The sequence below is a fragment of the Galleria mellonella genome, unplaced genomic scaffold (assembly GCF_026898425.1).
Source record: "Galleria mellonella isolate WM207_F2 unplaced genomic scaffold, CSIRO_AGI_GalMel_v1 utg270, whole genome shotgun sequence".
In the NCBI taxonomy this organism is placed as follows: Eukaryota; Metazoa; Arthropoda; class Insecta; order Lepidoptera; family Pyralidae; genus Galleria; species Galleria mellonella.
This window is the reverse complement of record NW_026442062.1, coordinates 3,670,514-3,691,194: the sequence shown is the minus strand read 5'-3', so window position 1 is coordinate 3,691,194 and position 20,681 is coordinate 3,670,514. Positions and strand designations below refer to the sequence as shown.

The window sequence follows — 20,681 nt, the reverse complement described above, 5'->3', positions numbered from 1 at the left end:
CTGACATCGTTAAAACCATGTTATATTACGTAAATATGAAACAATGATCAGGCAATTGGCATAATGAAATGTCAAGTTTTAAATAAAAAAAAAAATAGGTAAAATAGTAAAGAAAGAAATATTTTTATTCAAGAAAACAAATTTAAACTTTTTTAAATAGTTATTTCTACCGCGTATTCGAAATGCAATTTTGGCTAAGAAGAACGGTCTCTGTTCTTGCTTCAATGTTTATCAATGTGTATTTCAGTCAAATATTTAATTTTAACATCCTAATTAATAATATTTTATTAAATGCGGGTTATTAAATGATAAAATTAATTTAAAACAGATTACCTATATAAACAACTATAAATTGAGATTATTACTAATTAATTAGTATAATAATTACTTAATGAGTATCATATTTATAATATATTTTTAATTATAAGCACAATAATAAACGTTCTAATGACTAAGTATAATTCCTAATGGGGTAGTAGGAAGCACATGTCGATAATAATATATTATTTACAATTTTAGTTATAGTCATTAAATTTTTATAAAATCTAAATACGATTATTTGATATTGAAGTATTTTCTGTTTTACAATAAAAATAACTTATAATATTACAATTCATAATAAAAACTTCCAGTACTAATACTATTAAATAAAAGATATCAAAATGTACAAATAGTAAAAAATTAAACAAGCAGGCTTTGCACAATAAAAAAATTAATAGAGCTTTTAATCTTGACAATAAACTTAATAGGGGACCAACAAATTTGCCAATCATTCTCAATTCAGAATTAATGAATATTAGTGCGTAATACAAGAAAAGTATTTTTTTAGAAACCGCTTATGATTAAAATAATTACAATCCTATTTTAATATTATAAATTTAAATGTTATTTTAGCGATTTGCATATTTGATACCCAATTGCCTTATAAATTTTGAACAAATTTGAATATTTAGTACGCAGATACATAGAATTTGATACAAAAACGTATCCTAGACTATAGTTATAACCAACTTCACCAGGGCAAAGTCGCGAATCACAACAAACAATTTAGCAAACTATAAATCAGATAACATTACGATAAATAATGAAAGTCAATGTAATGATAACAATCCGCGTGAATAATCGTTATAAAGTTCAAATATAAATTATCTGGGTCCATAAGTATATTTTGCTCCACAAAAAACCGCTATATTAATCGTCAACATATCTGAATTTAGACTTTTTTATACTAAGAATAGCAAACTAACAGACGGACCACCTGGAGAGTGGTAACTATCGCCTCGAACCACTCCAGACAACTTGTGTACAAAGTGTTAGGATATAAGTATATATATCCTAAAGCATCTTTACTAATATTATAAATAAAAAAATAGTTTGTGACCTCTTTACGCCTTATCAATCAATCTGAGTCTGAGTTACATGAGTTACTGATAATATATACTTGCACCAGTTATTAAATTAACCTATTACCTACTAGATTAATAAATTTGCTAAAATAATTGTAGCTATTTTTTCATCGTGATGTGATAAATAGTTGCTTGTTTATTTCTAGATTTACTAGCAAATACTTTAGATAACAGAGTTTTAGACCATCCCAAATTAATTATATTTTTATTATACTTACTTAACTCAGACTTATTATATTATAGATATGATAACTAAGTTTTATTATATCGTAGATTATTCGCATAACTTAAAACATATTACATAACATACTTAAATTATTACTGTTTGAACTATTCTCGTACTTACTAAGTTTAAAAATCAGTCCATAGCCTCTTAGCCTAATGGTTAACCTAAAGGTAGTGAGAAAGAATTTAGCAAACTAAGAACTTTGGTAAACACGTATATTAAGATACTAACAAAATGTTAAATAATATTGACCGACATAGATAATAATTCTGGAATATTTTTATTATTTTATCAAAAAGATCAAGAGAGAAGGATTCAAAATTTGAATCACGAGTTCCTACTTAGTTACAAGTTCAATTTTATAGATTAGGGAATTTGCAGTCGTCTGTCACTATCATCGTGTTCTATTTATTAGTACATCTATATACACATGTATGAGGACACTTTGTATATTTTAAAATTGTATTACAGAATTATCTATCAATAAATCAATTACCGTTATAATTTTTTTATATGATACTCAGTTCATACATATAAAAAGGCGTGTACTCGCGTGCTCGCGTTAATGAACTAAATTAATAATACTATCACGGAAATATAGCCATCATTTGTTGTTACGCATCACCTATAAACATGATGTATTTTGAGCCTGTAACTGTTTCATTGGTTTTCTATTGGTGCTGCAAATTTTTCTTTTACTTTTTGCCGACAGCCAAAAATTTCTGTCTGCGATGTTGATTTTCACAGTTACCAATGAGGACAAATGAGGATGTAGTCAGATCAGTTTGGCGAACGAGACATGTTCACCAAGTACTAATCATGATGGTTTTCAAGCGAAATCGGAGGTCTTATAAGGTATATTGCTAAGAGTATTGTTTGATTTTTTTAAAAAAGATAAAGGCGACAAGCTGATTTTCTGTATCATTCAATTTACAATTTACTGTTTTTTCCTCTTTACGCAATTATATCCAAACCAAACCTTTATGCCAACTACAATATACCGTATATTTCGGCCCAATTACTCACAGATTCTATCGCATTGTTGCACTGCGTTTGAATGACAGCCAAAACTTTCGGTCTTGAATTTTTATAGTGAATACATGTTTTTAAATATAAATAAACACTAAAGCTATAATGCAGTCTACTCATTTTATACCATACAATGGAAATCGAAATTATCATGCTTTTAAGGTAATTTTTTACCAGTACTCTGAACTTTTGTTTTTCACAGAAATATGTGACGAAAAACAGCTTAACAAATATAGGTTATATTCTAACATGACAGCTAGACGTGTCGTGTGGACATTCAAAATTTATTATTATGTTTTAACTTTGGGAAAAATATAAAATTTTATTGGTAGATTATTTTAAAACGACATTAATATCCTTTTAAAGACAATATTCAATTGCACCTATAGAATATATAACATTGCTATAGTTTGGATTCAAAAACAAAGCACCAATGATGGTGGATAGTTATGAGTGAATAAAAGATCAAATTTCACCACATTCTCATTAATTAGTGAATTGCTAGTACTATTGTCATCCCTGTTATGTGTGATATAACCTATTGTGTTATAGTAGAAAGAATGTAAGGAAAAGCAAAGAGTCTGAAACTTGGAAAACCGTTAATGTAATTAGTAATTATTTATATTTACCGGTAGAGAATGTTTCTTGAGAATTATACCCGAATGCCCTTTAATGTAGAACATAACTATCCCATAACAAATAAAACCAATCAAGTCATTATCAACATGTGAACCTGAAGTGTTTGTATTATTATAAATATGAAAATGAGTTTGGTTGTTTGTCACCTTATAGCGCCTTAACGAATCACTATGATTGGTGTACACGTACTATATGGGATGGAAAAGGATATAGGTTATTTTTATCCCGATCAGTAAACATCACGTCACGTCACGAAATCGTGGGGAAAAGCTGGTGCTTACATAATCTATGACCGTTGATCCATAATATATCCTGCATATTTGAGTAAGATAACGAGATATTATAGAACCTTGAACTTAAATATCTCAGCTTCGATTACTCCGATATCACTCACGGTAACTTAATAATCCTACTTAAATATTTACTTAAGATAGGAGCACGGAATTGCATTAAAGTTATCAGTGACCGCTACAAAAAATGATACCACTGGTCCATACACAGTTGCATCCATCATTCATACCTACATCTGCTTTTTTATCATTTTTTTTTTCATAATAATTAATTAAGTGTCATTATCTCTTCTTATGCTACAATTTTTGAAGACAATGTTTTTACCATATTTTATAAGACATTATTATATTTGCAGTGATTATAGGTATTTAAAAATCTTTGAATTTTAATCATTATAAATTTTTTAATATTATTGATGTTTTTATTATCCACCTTTAAGTATATGAGATATAGGAATAACACTTTGGCTGCTTGCATTCATGGACCATAATTATTGTCTCTGCGTACAGAGCGCTAATGTGATCATAATGTCATGATAATATATATAAAAAAAAAAACTTCAATTTATTTAAAAATTACTTAAATATAAAAAAAAAATATTAAAAAAATCTAATTGTAATATTGTTTTTTTTTTCTTCTTTTCTCTACGAAATAATACACCAGCAATTGCCAATACAAAAATAATGGAAATTGCTGGAAAGTTGTCGTCTTCATCTTCAAATCTTTATTATATCCTTGCGAATTAAAAAAAATACTATGCACATATCTACCAAAATATAATTTAACGGTCTTATATATCGTTTATTTTAAAATAACTATGAGTATTCGACTTTGCCTCATCTTTTCAATGTTACTTAGCCGACAATTGCTTTCTTGTCGGCCTTGATAATAATGTATTATTTTTTCTTATATGGATCTTTCAATCCAGGTTTTCATTGTTACAGTCGCGTCGCCGACATGCTGGAGGTGGTCGGCGAACGCGTCGGCGGGTGGTGCAGCGGCGGTGGGCGCGACACAAGCAGCTCCTTACGACAGGCGGTGCGCGCGCGCCGCCGACACAACGACGTGTACACGAAATTGGATGCTGACGCCGCGGTGAGTACTTAGCTAGAAACGCAAAGACCTTCACATACAGTACCTGTATTTAACGGATACGTGCACCGACTATCAAGGAAAATTCTCGAATAACGACCTCATATTTAAAGCCACAGTCTAGAATCACAGTTATGTCTATTGATTAGACAATTTGATTTTATTACAATAAATATAAATACATTATAAATACAAATAAAAACAATTATTAGTTCAATCGTGACAAAATTAATATTGACTGTAATCTCTTTATTCTGTTCTACAAATAAAACCAATAAAACTACTCAAAAAAAAGAACTTGATTCACTGATCAAATAATTTGGTCATATATATTATTACATTTTGAAAATTATATTAAAATTTTGCTTAACAAAAAAAGAACTACAGCTTCAATCGTGACAAACTGTAAATCTTATCCATTCCCAACACGAGAATATTAATTCTCACATTAAGAACCTTCTCCTTTTGGATTAAAAAAATTAAAAAACACGAACAATACTTTTGTCGATCGTCCACACTGTGAACATAAATAGTACTCGTAACTGACCCTTACAGACGATTATTTATGATATAAATAAAGCAGTTGTAATATAACTTACCTATTCAATAACTTTATCACCTAATAAATCATCATACAACGTAGCAATTTGATTTGAACAAGTCGTTACGTTATCTGTTACCTATGGAGATAGATATAAAAAAATTATTGCTCCAGCAAAGGATCTATCTTGATCTTGAAAATTGAATTATATGGTGGAAGAAATAGTGAATAGTACTGATGACACTTCGTTGTTTTTAAACTTAATTAATTGTTGTTTAGAATTTTTGACTGTTTCTCTATACCTTTATGCACGCTAACCTCAGAAACGGCTTAACCGATTTGAATGCGGTTTCACTAATGCGTTGCGGTTTGCTCCATTTAACATTGTTTTATTTCGATTACTTTATAAATGAAAATGTTATATCAATTTAAAGAATAACCACCCGTGCGAAGCCGGAGTAGGTTGCTAGTTTAATAATATTCTTATAGAAATTGTTAATCGAGTGATTTTTCTAGGTGTTACTATTAATTTAGTATTGCAGTAGGGTGTCTACATTTTTTAATTAGTTATTAAGATTAATTCAGCTGTATATGCAATTGTAATAATAAAGCAATTAACAGACGTTTAGTAACCAGGTAATAAATATCACTTACATTTAAAGTAAATGTCATACCTGTACAAGACACTGCTGTAAAACAAATCATTCTATATTTATTTTACTAGAGAGCCATCGTTCTATTTATGGAGAGGAATCGAGGGAGACAGAGTATGCTTTAAGAACTTAAATAACCTCGCACTTGCTTCTCATTTCAATACATTTACAAGAACGTTTTGTCAGTATGTATATAAGAATGTAATATTGCTGGTTTAATAAACAAATAATGATTGCACTAAAAATAAAGCATACACAGTAAAGATAAATTAATATTATCTAAATGCAATTTAACTAAGGTTGTAATGCTTTTTATGGAAAATACCTATCTTATACGACGCGACGTATTTGTTATTTCTGAATCAAATTTGATAATGATTTGTTCAATTGATAGGGTTTACTCCTTTCCATTTCAAAAGTCGCTGGTTTTTGCGAAGATAAAGCTTGAATTACGGGGGATTAAATTAAGGTCAGTGTTGCAAATTCAGTTACAATGAACAAAACGTGAATAGACTCAAATTATAAAGGACACGTCCGGCGTCACTTATTTCATGACACTTGCCGCGACCTCTGTTCTCACGAACAAAATATAATCCAATTGTATCATTACCTACATAAACCATTATGTAATGATACAACTGGATTTTATGTCGTTGACTTCGCAGTGACGATACTGTTAAGTCAAGTATTTTACCGCTGCTCTTGTTGTCTGGATTTTTTTTTTCTTTGTTAGTTTTGCTTAGTCATTGAAATGGATATTGTTTTCTGGCGAATTTTCAAGTAAAAGTTTCTCTGTTTATCTGTATTTTTATAATTTTTTTTTCAATCAATAAAGTTGTTTCATGTTAATTTTGTGACTATAAATAACAGCACAGCTTAAAAAAAAACAGACGCGTTGTTTAAACAACTAAAAATAAAATCTGCTTACTTTGAAATAAAATGTACTTGATTGATTGATTGATTGATTGATCGACAATTTGTTCTCATATCTATGTATTTTTTATATTGTCACGATTAAATCAACCTTTTTTTTATAGAAAAAAAATTTACTTATTTCACAAATATTGTTTGTATTCGTCGATTGACCACAATGTTTGACCAAATAGCTTACTTTAGTTTTGCTTCAATTATTTGGTTAAATTTGTTCATTTAGTATATACTTATAACATAAAAATCTTATAAAAAATGACAAACAAATGTGTGTCCGCTTGTATTGAATAGAAAGAACATAAGCGTAGTTTAATCGTCAATCAACACGCTGATCATTGCTGACAAATGTAGTCGCAAAAACTGGTATATTAAAACTCTTATGTCAAGAGTGAAGGCCGATAGTAGTGAGTAATGTGAGCAAATTTGCTACATAAAAAGTGATATGTTAAATTAGACTCAAGTTATAGCGTGTAAAGTATCAAAACTCGATGAAAAATTCTCTTTAGTTAATAATAGCGTAGTAGCGGTAATTTAGACTATAGTCTACGGACAACGGCATTTTATATTATGTACATAGATTTCCATATAATTATCTATTGGAATCTAACGTACATTACATCGCAATATCATACGATTAATGTTAAACTATTAAGTCTATAGATTACTTTATTCCAATAATTTTAATTATTCTTTAGGAACTTGTTGTTGGGTGTATTTAAAAATTTTATTTTTATTATTTTTACATATTTTAGGGTTCTAGGTACTCTGATGATTTCTCTGATGTTTTAACATCTCCAATTTTTAAATGTTACGCACAGTCACCCCATCGCAGTTTTATTTCATTCGAAATAGAAAGTTTATAAATATATTAAAATAGTGAAATTAATTTAAACTCAAATTTACATCTGGACAATTTAATAGCATTAATTACCATTTATAATTGCTGAGTCGACCTTCGTTGCTATACGATTCTGTTTGTTAATAGATCATATTTCTTTGAAGAAAATGTTCTGTTTATCCAGGAAAAAGGTTTAAAAGGATGCTACAGATTTCGATTTTACTCGGTAAAAGGGTGGGTACAAATGTGGATTCTGAAGAGAGTAACCAGGTGGAAGAATTGTGTCTTACACAATGTTGCCATGTGAAAACGCCTGTTTGTTGTGCTTTGCGTGCCAGTCCAATTATTGTTACAAGAAGAAGTGTCATAAGGGCCATAATTTTGTATAATATTGTATATTAACTGTGTTGCCATTTTCCATCACGCGATTCAATATTTTTTTTTTATTGTGATTGTAGCACAAAGAAAAAAAAATTGTTTTGAAATAATTTATACGTGTGTCATGTACTTTTAGATTGGTTTAACAGAAATTCTATCATAATCAGTTCAGTAGTTTAATTTTTAAATGAAAATAAGTGGTTTTGCCACGACTGATGTCGGTATTTTTTTTTTGTGAAACCAAATTATAATTTGTAATGTTATTTAAATAAATATAATTCATGTTACTAACTACTTATATATAAAGAGGCAATATATAATTAATTTAGTTATACATGTCAACACGCTATCGCATCTGTCACGAAATATCTCTTGTTTACATAACTTATTTCAAACATCAGTGTTGAATTTGATATAATAAGTTGCTTTGTTATACTGTTCTACTTTTGAGCAAGTAACTAATTTAATTCTTTACTTTTGTGAGAACTTTTAGGGCTTCATATCGAATGAGTTTGCGCTGTTACACATACGCAATTGTACAAAGTTTGTCATCAAAATGGGAATAAACATTATGTTTAATGGTCATTATTATTATAACTTACTTAATCAGTTATTAATAGGAATAGATAAATTTGATATATATTTACGTATTATTTACGCCATCCATAATATTTACGTAAAACCTTATTTTTAGATGTTTTTAATATTTTATTTTTAGAATTAATTATACAATGCATGTATGCTACAGACGTACATAATTATATAATTGTTCATTTGTTTTTGTCACTGAAGTAATAATTGTTTTTTTATGTCATAACTTGCAGTCTGAAAGAAAAACATCCAACAGATACGTAAAAAATACGCTACGGATCTTAAAAACAAATTCTAAATAATACACACATTGTAAATAATCTTGCTACTTTAGAATTAGCATAGAAATGAATATTTTAATATTTATTTGAATAACAATATTTATTTTGAAGTAAATAATAGTACCAACGCGGGCATTAGTCTTTATTAGTCCTATTTCTATCCTTTATGTATTAACATATATGATAAATATTATAAGTATGGATGGATGGCCAAATTTTGAACTATATTATTACTAATTGACCTGGCAAACGTTGTTTTGCCTCGTATCGCTAATTACCATATCCATTTTACCTTATCGGGTCTAAAACTGTTATACCTTTCAAGCATAAAAGTTTACAAAATTTCATTAAAAATCGGTTCAGCACTTTCGTAGATTACCGCCAACGAACATCGTGACATAAGTTTATATTAATATAAGCAATAACGAAAAATAAGGGTTGTTATTGACTTCTCTTTTCAAAACTTAAGTAAAGACGTACTTTATCCCCAATGTTGAAAGAGAAAGTAACGTAACTTATTTTAGAAATCGTGATTAAAAATGTTTAACATAACATTCGCTTCCACCTTCAATGCTCACTACTGCAACAACGTGTGTGTGGCACTTGTGCCCTACGTTGTCGAAGTCATCTCGATTTACCTTTAGTGCTTTCGTTACCCAAGTATGGATTGTAAGTGTCTTATTATTTTGTCTACAGGCTAGAACAGCATCATTGTACAGAGTCAAAGAAGGCCCCGTGGTGCCAGCTCCGCAACCGGTGTCCCGCCCCCCAGCAGGACTTGCATGCGCCAGGTGCGCTCCCATATCCAGAGTGAGTAAACCTTATTTATACTATTGATAAAACAGATTCACATTATATCACTTACACCTTACTTTACCGATCTGACAGAGCTGTACCTACTGTTTTAATAACAATTTATACGATGAAAATACCGGTCTTTGGTCGGTAACTGTAGTAAGTCAATAACTGATCTAACATAAGTCTGTCTTTATTTAAATATTTTTGATAATTTTGTTTTGAACACCATCGTTTTGACAATGTTAGATTTGACTAACTGTTAGATAATATCGGGATAATTGATGAGACCGGGACAACCACATTTCTTCCCTAAAATAGTTGTCTTATAAATCTGACAGCGAATTTAATCATTTAAAAAAATAAATAGGTTGAAATAAGATTGATAGATAATTGTGTATAGTCAGAAGATATAATTAATTATCAAATTGCCGTGTGGTCCCGGCATAAAATGGACCATCTCTTTCTTTCTCGTCAGTGTCGTAAGAGGCGACTAAGGAAACTTAATGATCGAGGGATGGGCAGCAGCGTCCCTTTTAAAACATCACTGTAGCATAATTACGAATACCAACCGGCCTGCCAAAAGTGGTAACTACTAGCAAAACCCCATTTATAGAGGAGGTCTATGTTCAGCAATTGTTAGTTAACGCCTTTTATAATGACGATGGTAATAAATGATGTTAACAAAGTAGAGTCTTTTTCGAACTAGGTTTTCGATATTATAATCTAAAAATATTATTTTGTACATCAATATGCTCGTTATAATATAAATAATATGAAGTTCCATTATAAAGACATATATATATAGAGAATCTTAATTCTTTATTCTTAAGATAAAATTTTCATTTCTGATTCATAGCCATATGAAGAGCTGTCATCAATCTTTGATCATCCTGAAGAATTTCTTCCATCTCATTAATTCTGCTGTGAAAATAGACTTTTCCATTATAATTAGTAACGATGCGCAGTATACTCGTATTCGTTATCGCTTAGTTATTCACAGTCCTATCACTTGAACTCTGTACAAGGTCCAATAACACGAATCTACATAATTATAAATTCTAATGCACGGAAGTTTTTTATTATCAAACACATTGTTTATATATAATATATTATTTATTATTTTATTATAAAATGGACTATAAACAAGTTCGCAAAAATAGTACATTGACCTTTAATGTTCTTGAATCTTATAGACTTTTTACTATGTACATATCTCTCTCTTTCTCCTTCCTCTTTTGTATATTTTTATTATCGAAACAAATATGAAATTTTAATATAATAATGAAATATAACTTAACGTTTCAATAATATCCTTCCGTTAATTAATATAAACAATATCCAGTGTAATAATATAGTTTCTAAATATGGTTTATCATTAAACCCATAAACTACCATACAAATATCTTCATTAACTTTAATATTAACATTTTTACTTAGTGACAAATATAATATACTTATAAGTACACACTGTCTAATTTATTGTATCATGTACTTAATGTACTATAATCTAAAGCCTTTTGTTCTAAAGGTATACTTTGCCCTCTCTGATAACTTTTTTTATGATCACAAAACTTGATTTATTTATTACTAATGTTGTTATTAGCTTGTTTATTTATTATATACTATTTTTTATTGCATTTTATTAGGTAAATTGTTTATTTTACATTATTTTTATCGTGCCATCAACACAATGTTGTTCCGATAATAGCAGTAGAGTTAGCTAGCCACTGTATTGTCGGGGCCAACAGCACGGAAAGTAGGCGCTCTGAATACCAAGCGAACGTTCATTGGTTCGATATCGTTTACTCATTAATACACCATTGCATGTATAGTCTATACCATTCTATGTTTTATTACTTTATATATTTCAACTATCCCATATATGTTTAATATAAAATTTTAGTCATATAAGCCTGTCGCTTAATTAAATTATTGACGATTAATTTTACAATAGCTTAGAACTAATCTAGCGAAATTATTTTGTGTCTACTATTGAAAACTTAGGCATTTTTTGTCTGAAGTTCTTTTGGAAAAAATGTTCAAAATCACTAGAAGAGTATTTATTCCCTTTAAATAATGCAAAATTTTTATCATCCTGTGATATGTTTGTATATCATATCAGCCGTTAACTGTCTTTTGCTGAACATAGGCTTCTCCATAAGAAGAGTTTTGCCAGTAGCTGCCACGCTCGGCAGGTAGGTTGGTTGTCGTAGTTAGCCTTTGGTGATAAGAGGGACGCTGCTGCCCATTCCTCGACCATTAAGTTCTATGTTTGTGTAAATCTATGATCAATTCTTATGTGTGTATATATGTATGAATGTAGTATGTCTCTTAGACTTTAAATATTTATGTAATGATTTAATCAACTTCAAAAAGAAGGAGGTTCTCAAGTCTATTATTTTTTTATATTTGTTACCTCATAACAGTAGTAAACAGATTCGGAAAGTTCTTTTTTATCTTATAATACAGATTGGTCCCATAGAAAATCCAGTGGTTTAGTTTTTAAATTAGAATGACTGGGTTTTTCCAATTGAAGTCGGTTTTGTTCTTGTGGAAAACAATCTTTAATTATTTAATAAGTATTTTCAATGGAAATTGCCTATTCTCAATTATATATCCATAATAAAGTATAATAAACAAACTGTTAACGTTTGATTAAACTCAGTTTTGATAATATTTGTGTGAACACAAAGAATATAAGGTCCCAATGTAGCAGTTAAGTAAATTAATACTAGCACACATATTCATTCACACAGTATGTTTTATATTTCGGATTCGCATAATACAGGATTTAAACAGTGTCAATGTGCCGATTAGCTTCCAAGCGTCTTTTGTTTTATCACAGTCACACATTTCTTTTGTCTCCATTTATCTTTTACTCTTTGTAACGATTTGTTCTATAATTATAAACAATTTTACCAAGACAAATCAAATGACTTCAAGCACGACGGATTTATCATGCGTAGTTTACGAGTTTCTATGGCCACCTACCGTCTTTATGATTAGACCAGCTTGATGGTACCATATTATCCTATTGTCACTGAATTTGCATATTTCAAATTACATACGTACACTAAATTTCGGTACAGTTGATCGTCAAAAAGTGTTTAAAAATAGCATGTAAATTTTTAATAGAAAATCTTTTATTGAAATCAAGTTAAAAGCTTGTAATAAAAATATTCAATAATAAATAAGTAATATAATAAACTAAACTACACTTTTCATGACAAAATATAGGTATAAAAACTTAATATTCATTTGTAATATCGTCTTCTTAATTACTCGTTCTTTGTTCAATGATAGTATTGACGAAGTTTTACAAAATACTGTGATGTGATACATTATATAATAAAGGTAGGATATTGTTCTCAGCATTACGTATAACAAAAAGATGACGAGTGTCTAATCCAACGTTGAAATTCAATAACCGTTATGCTGTGATCGACTTAGCCATTTAGTCCAACGACCGCAGCGACAAGGTTAGTTTGACTGACAGTCATCAGAGACTCACCAAATAATATTGTAACCTATTTTGCCTACGTTGTTTGGAATATTAATGTTAATATTATAACTAAACGTAGTCCATGGTAACTTCATCTAAATATCCTTTCAACGTTCCTCGAACTGTTTTTTGTGTTTTTCTGTTCAAATATTTATGACTAACTTTACCATAAGAAGAACTGACTGAACTTAATCTTTTTACGTGCTATTCTGTCTATCCATATTTGTCAAGCCTTAAAATCTACAATCTTTTCAATCTAAATTTAGTATAAACCTCTCGAAATACCTCTACTACATATCAAATCATTACTATTTTTATTGATTTTCAGTAAATTTTACAGGACTAATAGACTTGGATAAATATGATTTGTTTTCGTTTGATCAAAATACTTGCATTTTTAATTGTGATAATTAAATTTATTATTAAAATAAATGTAGAGAGGGTCACAATGGAAATAAACATTTTTAGGAGCAACTATTTTGTATTAGCAAAAACATATGTACCGATACAAGTCATAAAAACAATTTAATAGACACAAAATGCAATATGAAAAATAATATTCACATATACATGTTGTCAGACATAAATTTACATATTGATAACAAAGAAGTTTTAATAAAATGTTGGCGTACTTAACATAATTTATTCATCACTTGTGATCACAACCAGTGTATTGCACAAATACCTTCTGTACAACTGCATATATTTTATTAAAATTACCTTTATTTAATTGTATAATAGAAGAAAAGTGAATCTACTATAAATCTTTAACTACTTACAAAATAAACTTAACTGATTCTTGAATTTTTTTTTTTTTTGTAAATATTTGAAATACCAATAATGTTAATCTTGTATTAAACATTGTTGATGTTACAAATTATAATCGTTATCGAGAAATTGTAAAAATGAATTTGCATAAATTAATAAAAACAATGGATAATTTACTACTCTTCAGTTCTATACGATCGTTATGTCTGCAGTTGTCTATATTCAAGGATTCGTTTATAATTATTGTAGTTACATTTATTATTATCATAACATTTATAAATTCAGAAAAAAACCTTTCACAAATTAACATCACAAAATATAGATAATCTATAGAAAATCTATAGAAGCTCTAGAAATCTTGTTAATACTTTAGTAGATATTTAGTAGGTAATGATTCAGTACATTTTATTTTTATTCTTGAATCTGTCCAAGGTCGAAAGAGAATACAAGGGAGGATGCACGTACTACTATTGGTGTAAAGGTCGACAAACGGTCAGCCTTCTCTTTGTTCATGTTTGTCCACAATTCCTGTGACTCAGCCGGAAAGCAAATGTACACATGGACTTGTATAGAACTTGACAAATTTGTGTATTTTTATTATTCTGCATTGTGTATAATGTTTTCTTCATCAAATTTTTAATTAATTTGACATAAGTAGATATTACTTATATAAACAAACTATAATAAATTATAGAATCTAATCTACATTTATTATTATAGGTATCGTATGATAATTACGATAAATGTATCATGTTTAAATACTTATCAGATTATGTGATGTAACAGTATCTTCCAATTATAAGTGTTTTGCTGAAAGTTTATTTATATTAATCATGTTTATTGGCCACGTCATTTCTTTTTTATGTAATTTAGGCCTTTTACTGTTTTATTCACTATTAAATGTTAATTTAAAGCATTCGTCTCGATATGATGGCGAACTTATGCACTTTCTAGTAAATTATATGTCTTCAATGTATTCCACTTTTATACCAGACGAGATCAGATTTTCTATACAAACTAAATCTGCTATCATCTTGTATGAGATATTGTTTATTAAGGAATTAATTACGAGTGCTTCATTGAAGTGACAATAGAATACTTTTTTCTCAATTGATATATAAAAGCACCAGCTTTTTGACGGAATATCGTGGTCTGACGATACACTATTGAAATAGTTCCCATTAATGCACTCGTAAATAGCAGAAATGACACTAAGAACGTTTGACCATAAACATGATAAATGGAAGACATACAATGCGCTACTTGGATTATTAGAGTTGCTAATTTTAAGATGGATTTGTATGGGGACCAAAAATATGACAGAAAATTTTAAATACTTACGATAAAATCTGCAAGTATTGATAAAGAAGTTATGTTAATCTTTTTTTACGTTTACAAGTTGTGTAAAACTTCAACTGTCTACATCATAGATTCCCACGAGACTCCCTTTTCTAACATGAACTGATATCTCAAACGATTGGCAAGTTACTATAAAAATCCTATATTATTTAAAAACTTTCCGGTTGTACGAATATTGCACGCTTATTGACTTGTTGACTTTTTCAAAAGTACAACAATGATACTTTTTTTACTAATATTAGTAATTTATACAACAAGTTGGTACATCTAACACAACTTATACAATATCTTGAAAGTTTCAAATAAGAACTTATGTTAATTAATAAGGGTCGATCTTTAGACCATGTTGGCCCCCAAAATCAGTTATCGTTTATGTCGTTCCCCTGGGAATCCCTGTTCTACACCAATTATCTAAAAAAAATATTATATGAATAATAAATAATATGTATTAACTCCTTGAGCGCACCTAAGGAGGTAAGCCCTTGATGTACTTAATACTATATATGATGGTAAGCACATAAAGAATTAAAAGAAAGAGTATGTCTACAGAAATAATGGAAGGAAAACAAAACGATGATAACAGTAAAATTCGAATTTTATTCATTACTATAATTTCATTGTCCATTATGTAACTGCATCTCACACTATGCAATGTGATGTGACGCGCCCAAGGGCGGGTCACGGTCAATTAACTAGTGTGGTATTCCGCACACGACAACATCTGATACAAGCGCCTTGGTCAGTGAAATCATCTATTCCTATAAGTAGTCTTATTTATCCTTCACATGTGTAGTGTTCGCGTTGTTATGCATTATTTATATTAATATCCAAATGTAATTGGAAGTAGAAGATAATTAATTCAGTTTTTTTTTTTATAAAAAAAGGCAGATGAAAAAAAATGTTTATCAGATTCGCCTGATAGTAAATGCTCAAACAATAGCAGCACCAGAAAAGTAGTCAATGCATTTCCGTTCTTTTAAGATAATTATAATAATATGCTTTATCTTATTAAATTTCCTATTTTAATTTTTTTCGTAGAAGGTAGCCATAGAAACAATTGTACTAACTTTGACAGTATAAATACTAGACATAGAAACAGCAATAATACAATACAAACCCATTGTGTTTAGCCTCATTTTACTTGTCTTAATGGCTGACAGGTATTAATCAGTGTCTAATCATGAAACCTAAAGGTAATGTATTTACTCGATAGGAATAAAAGCTCAGTTTTTAATAAAATTATATCATCTTTATATTATACGACCAATTACAAAAGTAAAGTTATTTGTTGCCGATGCTCATTCATATTCAGAACTTCCGTCAGTGGTCGTGTTGTATCCAAATTTAAACTCACAAAGCGTCTGCGGTGGCGTGACATGAACGGACCAACCGGAGAACGGTGCCTTCTCGGCTAGTAGTGCGACGACCTCGCAGTACACAGTGGATCATAATATTACAATCGATCGATTGTTGCTTTAATCTACTTTGGGTCACAGATATCTTAATTTTCAAACATAAAATATAACAATTATATTTTCGTTGAACTGATCTATCTAAAATCAGAGCTAAAATAAATCATCGATGTTACATTGCATATATAGACTAATAGAAAAACGGTAGTCAAAATGTAGATTATTAGGATGCGTAGTCCTGATGAATCTCAAAAATGGTTTACTATAACTTTTCAATTCAACTACCTATGCATTTTCTTACCTGTATCATATTTACAAATCCCAGTTTCAAACGTTACTATTTATTTGTAATAGAAATTAAAGTTCGTTTTTATTTTCATTAGCGTTTACAAATATGTAATTTATTTTAGATAAGTCTAGCTAATTGATTAAATTATTAAGACCATTAATGAAATTCTCTGTAATATAGTCTTATTATCGTATCTATTAGTTATATCATCTTATTTATTTGCCAAAGAATTAAGATTGTATTATAACTATACGTCGAAGATATTCAATTTATTTGCGTTCTACTTATTGTTAGCCTAGATATATTCAGGTAGGTTATACTAATTTAAGATATAACAACTTTATAATATAGTTTAGCTACACATAATAATTATGCCGGATTATAATATAAAAGTAAATTCAGGATCCGATTAAAACTACATAATTTTTAATAAAAATGCACAAGCTTGATACACATAAATTCATCAGATACTAATGATTAAAATAAAAGATAAAGCAGACGACAGTTCTGTCTATACTAAGCAAATAAGATAACATTTCATTTGCCCTCTACCTTTTACAGCTTCCAATATCATTGGTATTCTACTAACTCCTAAGTTTTCTACATGTCTGCAGATGCTATAATATTAATATATGTAGATCTTTAAATTTTTATTCTGCTATTGAGCACCAATGCGGAAATAGTATGAAATATTTACTTATAAATGCGTCATGTCTATACGCTATATATATGAGTGCCGTGCCGACGTTATAAAAATCGTCTCCACTGGCGCCTACTATTTATAAATAGTAATATATTTTCAGAATATGTTTGTCTTTATCTTTCTTCTCTTTATACGTAGTTCTATTTCACTCTAACACTTCGGCTATATCGTCTGTAATATTAAAGTATCGTTTTGGTTCATTTTCGACCTTCCCCCTGACCACAAAGTAGTAAACTATGGATGTGGCGTGTTAAAAATGGAACTATAAGCTTAATTTTAATGCAGTAAATTATAAATATTTCTAAATATATCAAAATCTTCATCCTCTATCTGAAAAATTGCTAAAAGGCTAGACAGATTGAAATCGTAAATCTTTGGTATTTTTTTAACCTAAACCTGAACTTTTTCCAATAAAAGCTTGACCGTCATTCTTACGTAACTTCATTTTCAAAATGTTAGGGCTATATATCTCTTACTTAAGACCAAGCTATATTTGCTTTATATTTTAGTCGTTAGTAGGTTCGACCAAGAAAGAAATTTATCTAAAATCAATTATACTGAAAACAAAAGCAACCAATCTTCCTAAATTTTACCATACCGCTCTTATTTCTTTAGGCGTCTTCAGTCCATATTCATTAGCGAGCAGGAATAATGTAACAACTACCAGTAAATACTGCAATCTTCATTTCCAAAATAAAAACATACCCAGTATGTAACAACTTTGACATTCAAGAAAGGGTATTTGAGAAATGACTACTGCGGTGGAGAAAGCTGCAATCTTTTTGTTTATATATGAGTATATACGGATTTCATAATATTTCTAACAGATAATAGAAGACTAGCATATCAAATATATAATTTCTGAACATCTTACCCTGCACGTGAGTGCTGTAGTATGTATCTAGGTTAACAGCCTTCATTATCAGTTATTTTACATTACGCTGTTTACATTATTTTGATTACACTTAGAACAATATCTTGACTAACTAGGTATAATTTAAGAAAAATAAAACTGTTATGAAGTATATAAATATTAAAACAATTTTGTGTACAGTACTTTTATTGCTTTGATATCTTCTTGCGACACTTTTTATTATTCACAGAGCTCTTTGTGTTACATTACTAGTGACCGATCAAACAATCAAATCATTTCTCTTTATAATATTAGTATAGATAAACAGTGTCAAATAGGAATACTTCAGAGCTAGTTATATTCATAAGAGAAGTGCAAGACTTCATAATTTGAAATTTTTACTTGTTCACAGGACTCATGGCAAGACCCGAAATCGACTGATACAGGGTCAGTGATCAATATACTGAACATAGGGAAGCAGACATTCGCCAATGGCGGCGTGGTATCTAGGTACCTTTGCGACTTGGCACAATGTTGCCATCTAACATCCTACGACTACAAGGACTTTGTTCCTGAAGTAAGTAAATTGAAATATATTATACGTATACGTAAATGTACTCCTTTTGTCTTTCGTAGGTCACCTCAGAATTCCTTAAGACGCTTGTTTTTTTTTGTCATGTTTATCACTTTTTTCTAACTATAACCGGCTCGTTTTCATTTTATGTATATCAGTTGTTTACTTTGATTCTTTTGTAGATATCTTTAAATAGCATTAATCAAGTATACGTAATTAACTGATCTAAGTTTATTATTGTATTTAAAAAAGACACTGATCATCTAATAAGATTAAAAGTCCTGTAAATAATTTAATAATTATTGCCGTGCTAAAAAAAGGTCATCAATATATAAAAATTACTTTTTTCTTCAAATTATTTACTGATATTTATTATATTTTTATTTATACTTTGTTGTACAGACTAATAATACATAAAAATACGACAGAGGTAAGCAAATGTACAAAAACGAGCTTACCTCTACGATCGCTTTTTATTCTCCAGGTATTAAAAGATAAACACTTCCAACAAGCTGTAGAGGATAGAACCCAAGAGGAAATTAGGAAGTTGAATGAAAACAATCACGTAGGAGGTGGCGAAGGTGACTCAGCAAGCAAGTACCAGGTGGTCAAAAGACGGATAGAAGCTAAAGCTCTCAAAATAGTAAACGACATTAGTTCTGCAATGTCCAATGGTGTACTCAAGTTAGTATTATACTTTAGTTTATGATATAATACATATTACTTTTCGATGCTCTTAATTTTTTTACATGAATCCTATTATGTTCATCTAAATTGTTGCCTGATCTAAGTTTATAAATAACAAAACAAGATCATGAACTTATTATTTGGCAGGGTTTACCACAGTTACGTCTGTGATTATCATAAAATTTCAATTAGATTAATGCTAATTAAATTACTGTTAATGTTTGTCATAAACATTAGGTACATGAAATCTAATATATAATTCAAAGTGAAAATATTTATTTTCAATCTCTTTTCCTTATTTCATATATGTAAACAATATGCTATCACAAGATATTTAGTTATTCAGTAAGGTTATCTTTAAATGAAAAATATAATTATAGATATGACTGTATAGATTTTAGAAATTATTTGTTTACATATGCTTGTATATTTTTTATTACGTATTTGATCTAGCCTATTTGTATCGTTATATTACTAATTAACACTAGGTTTACGGGACCCGTCAATTTGACGGATTTCAAACTTTGAAATGAAACACGCAAAAAACCATAGCATTAATCTTAACTATTTTGCATCGTAAATTTATAATTTCATTAAAAGAGTTTATACGCACAATTATTATTTTCCTAAGCTTTATAAATTTTGAAAATTGTATCTTGTATACCTATTTCTACGGAACCCGTCAATTTGACGGGTTAGCTGATTACGTCAACAATCCTTATATATTTGCTTCGCTTGTAAAATTATACCTCCAATAGCAAATATAAGACTGAAAGAAAGGTCTAAGACACCCCCCCCCCCCAAACTCATAATCTCAATAGCGCCTCAATAACGAATTGTG

The 20,681-nt window shown here is 29.3% G+C and overlaps 1 protein-coding gene across 5 annotated transcripts in view; it reads left to right on the top strand.

The window, feature by feature from the left end:
- LOC113514566 (glycerol-3-phosphate acyltransferase 1, mitochondrial) overlaps positions 1-20,681 on the top strand; it is a 60,578-nt gene that overhangs the window by 28,544 nt on the left and 11,353 nt on the right. For all 5 annotated transcript variants that reach the window (XM_052895272.1, XM_052895271.1, XM_026898663.3 and 2 more), the window contains 4 exons: positions 4,536-4,686; positions 9,592-9,705; positions 18,992-19,156; positions 19,638-19,837. In XM_052895272.1, coding sequence (XP_052751232.1) covers positions 4,549-4,686; positions 9,592-9,705; positions 18,992-19,156; positions 19,638-19,837 — 617 coding nt within the window. In that variant the 5' untranslated portion in view covers positions 4,536-4,548. The remainder of the gene's footprint in view (positions 1-4,535; positions 4,687-9,591; positions 9,706-18,991; positions 19,157-19,637; positions 19,838-20,681) is intronic.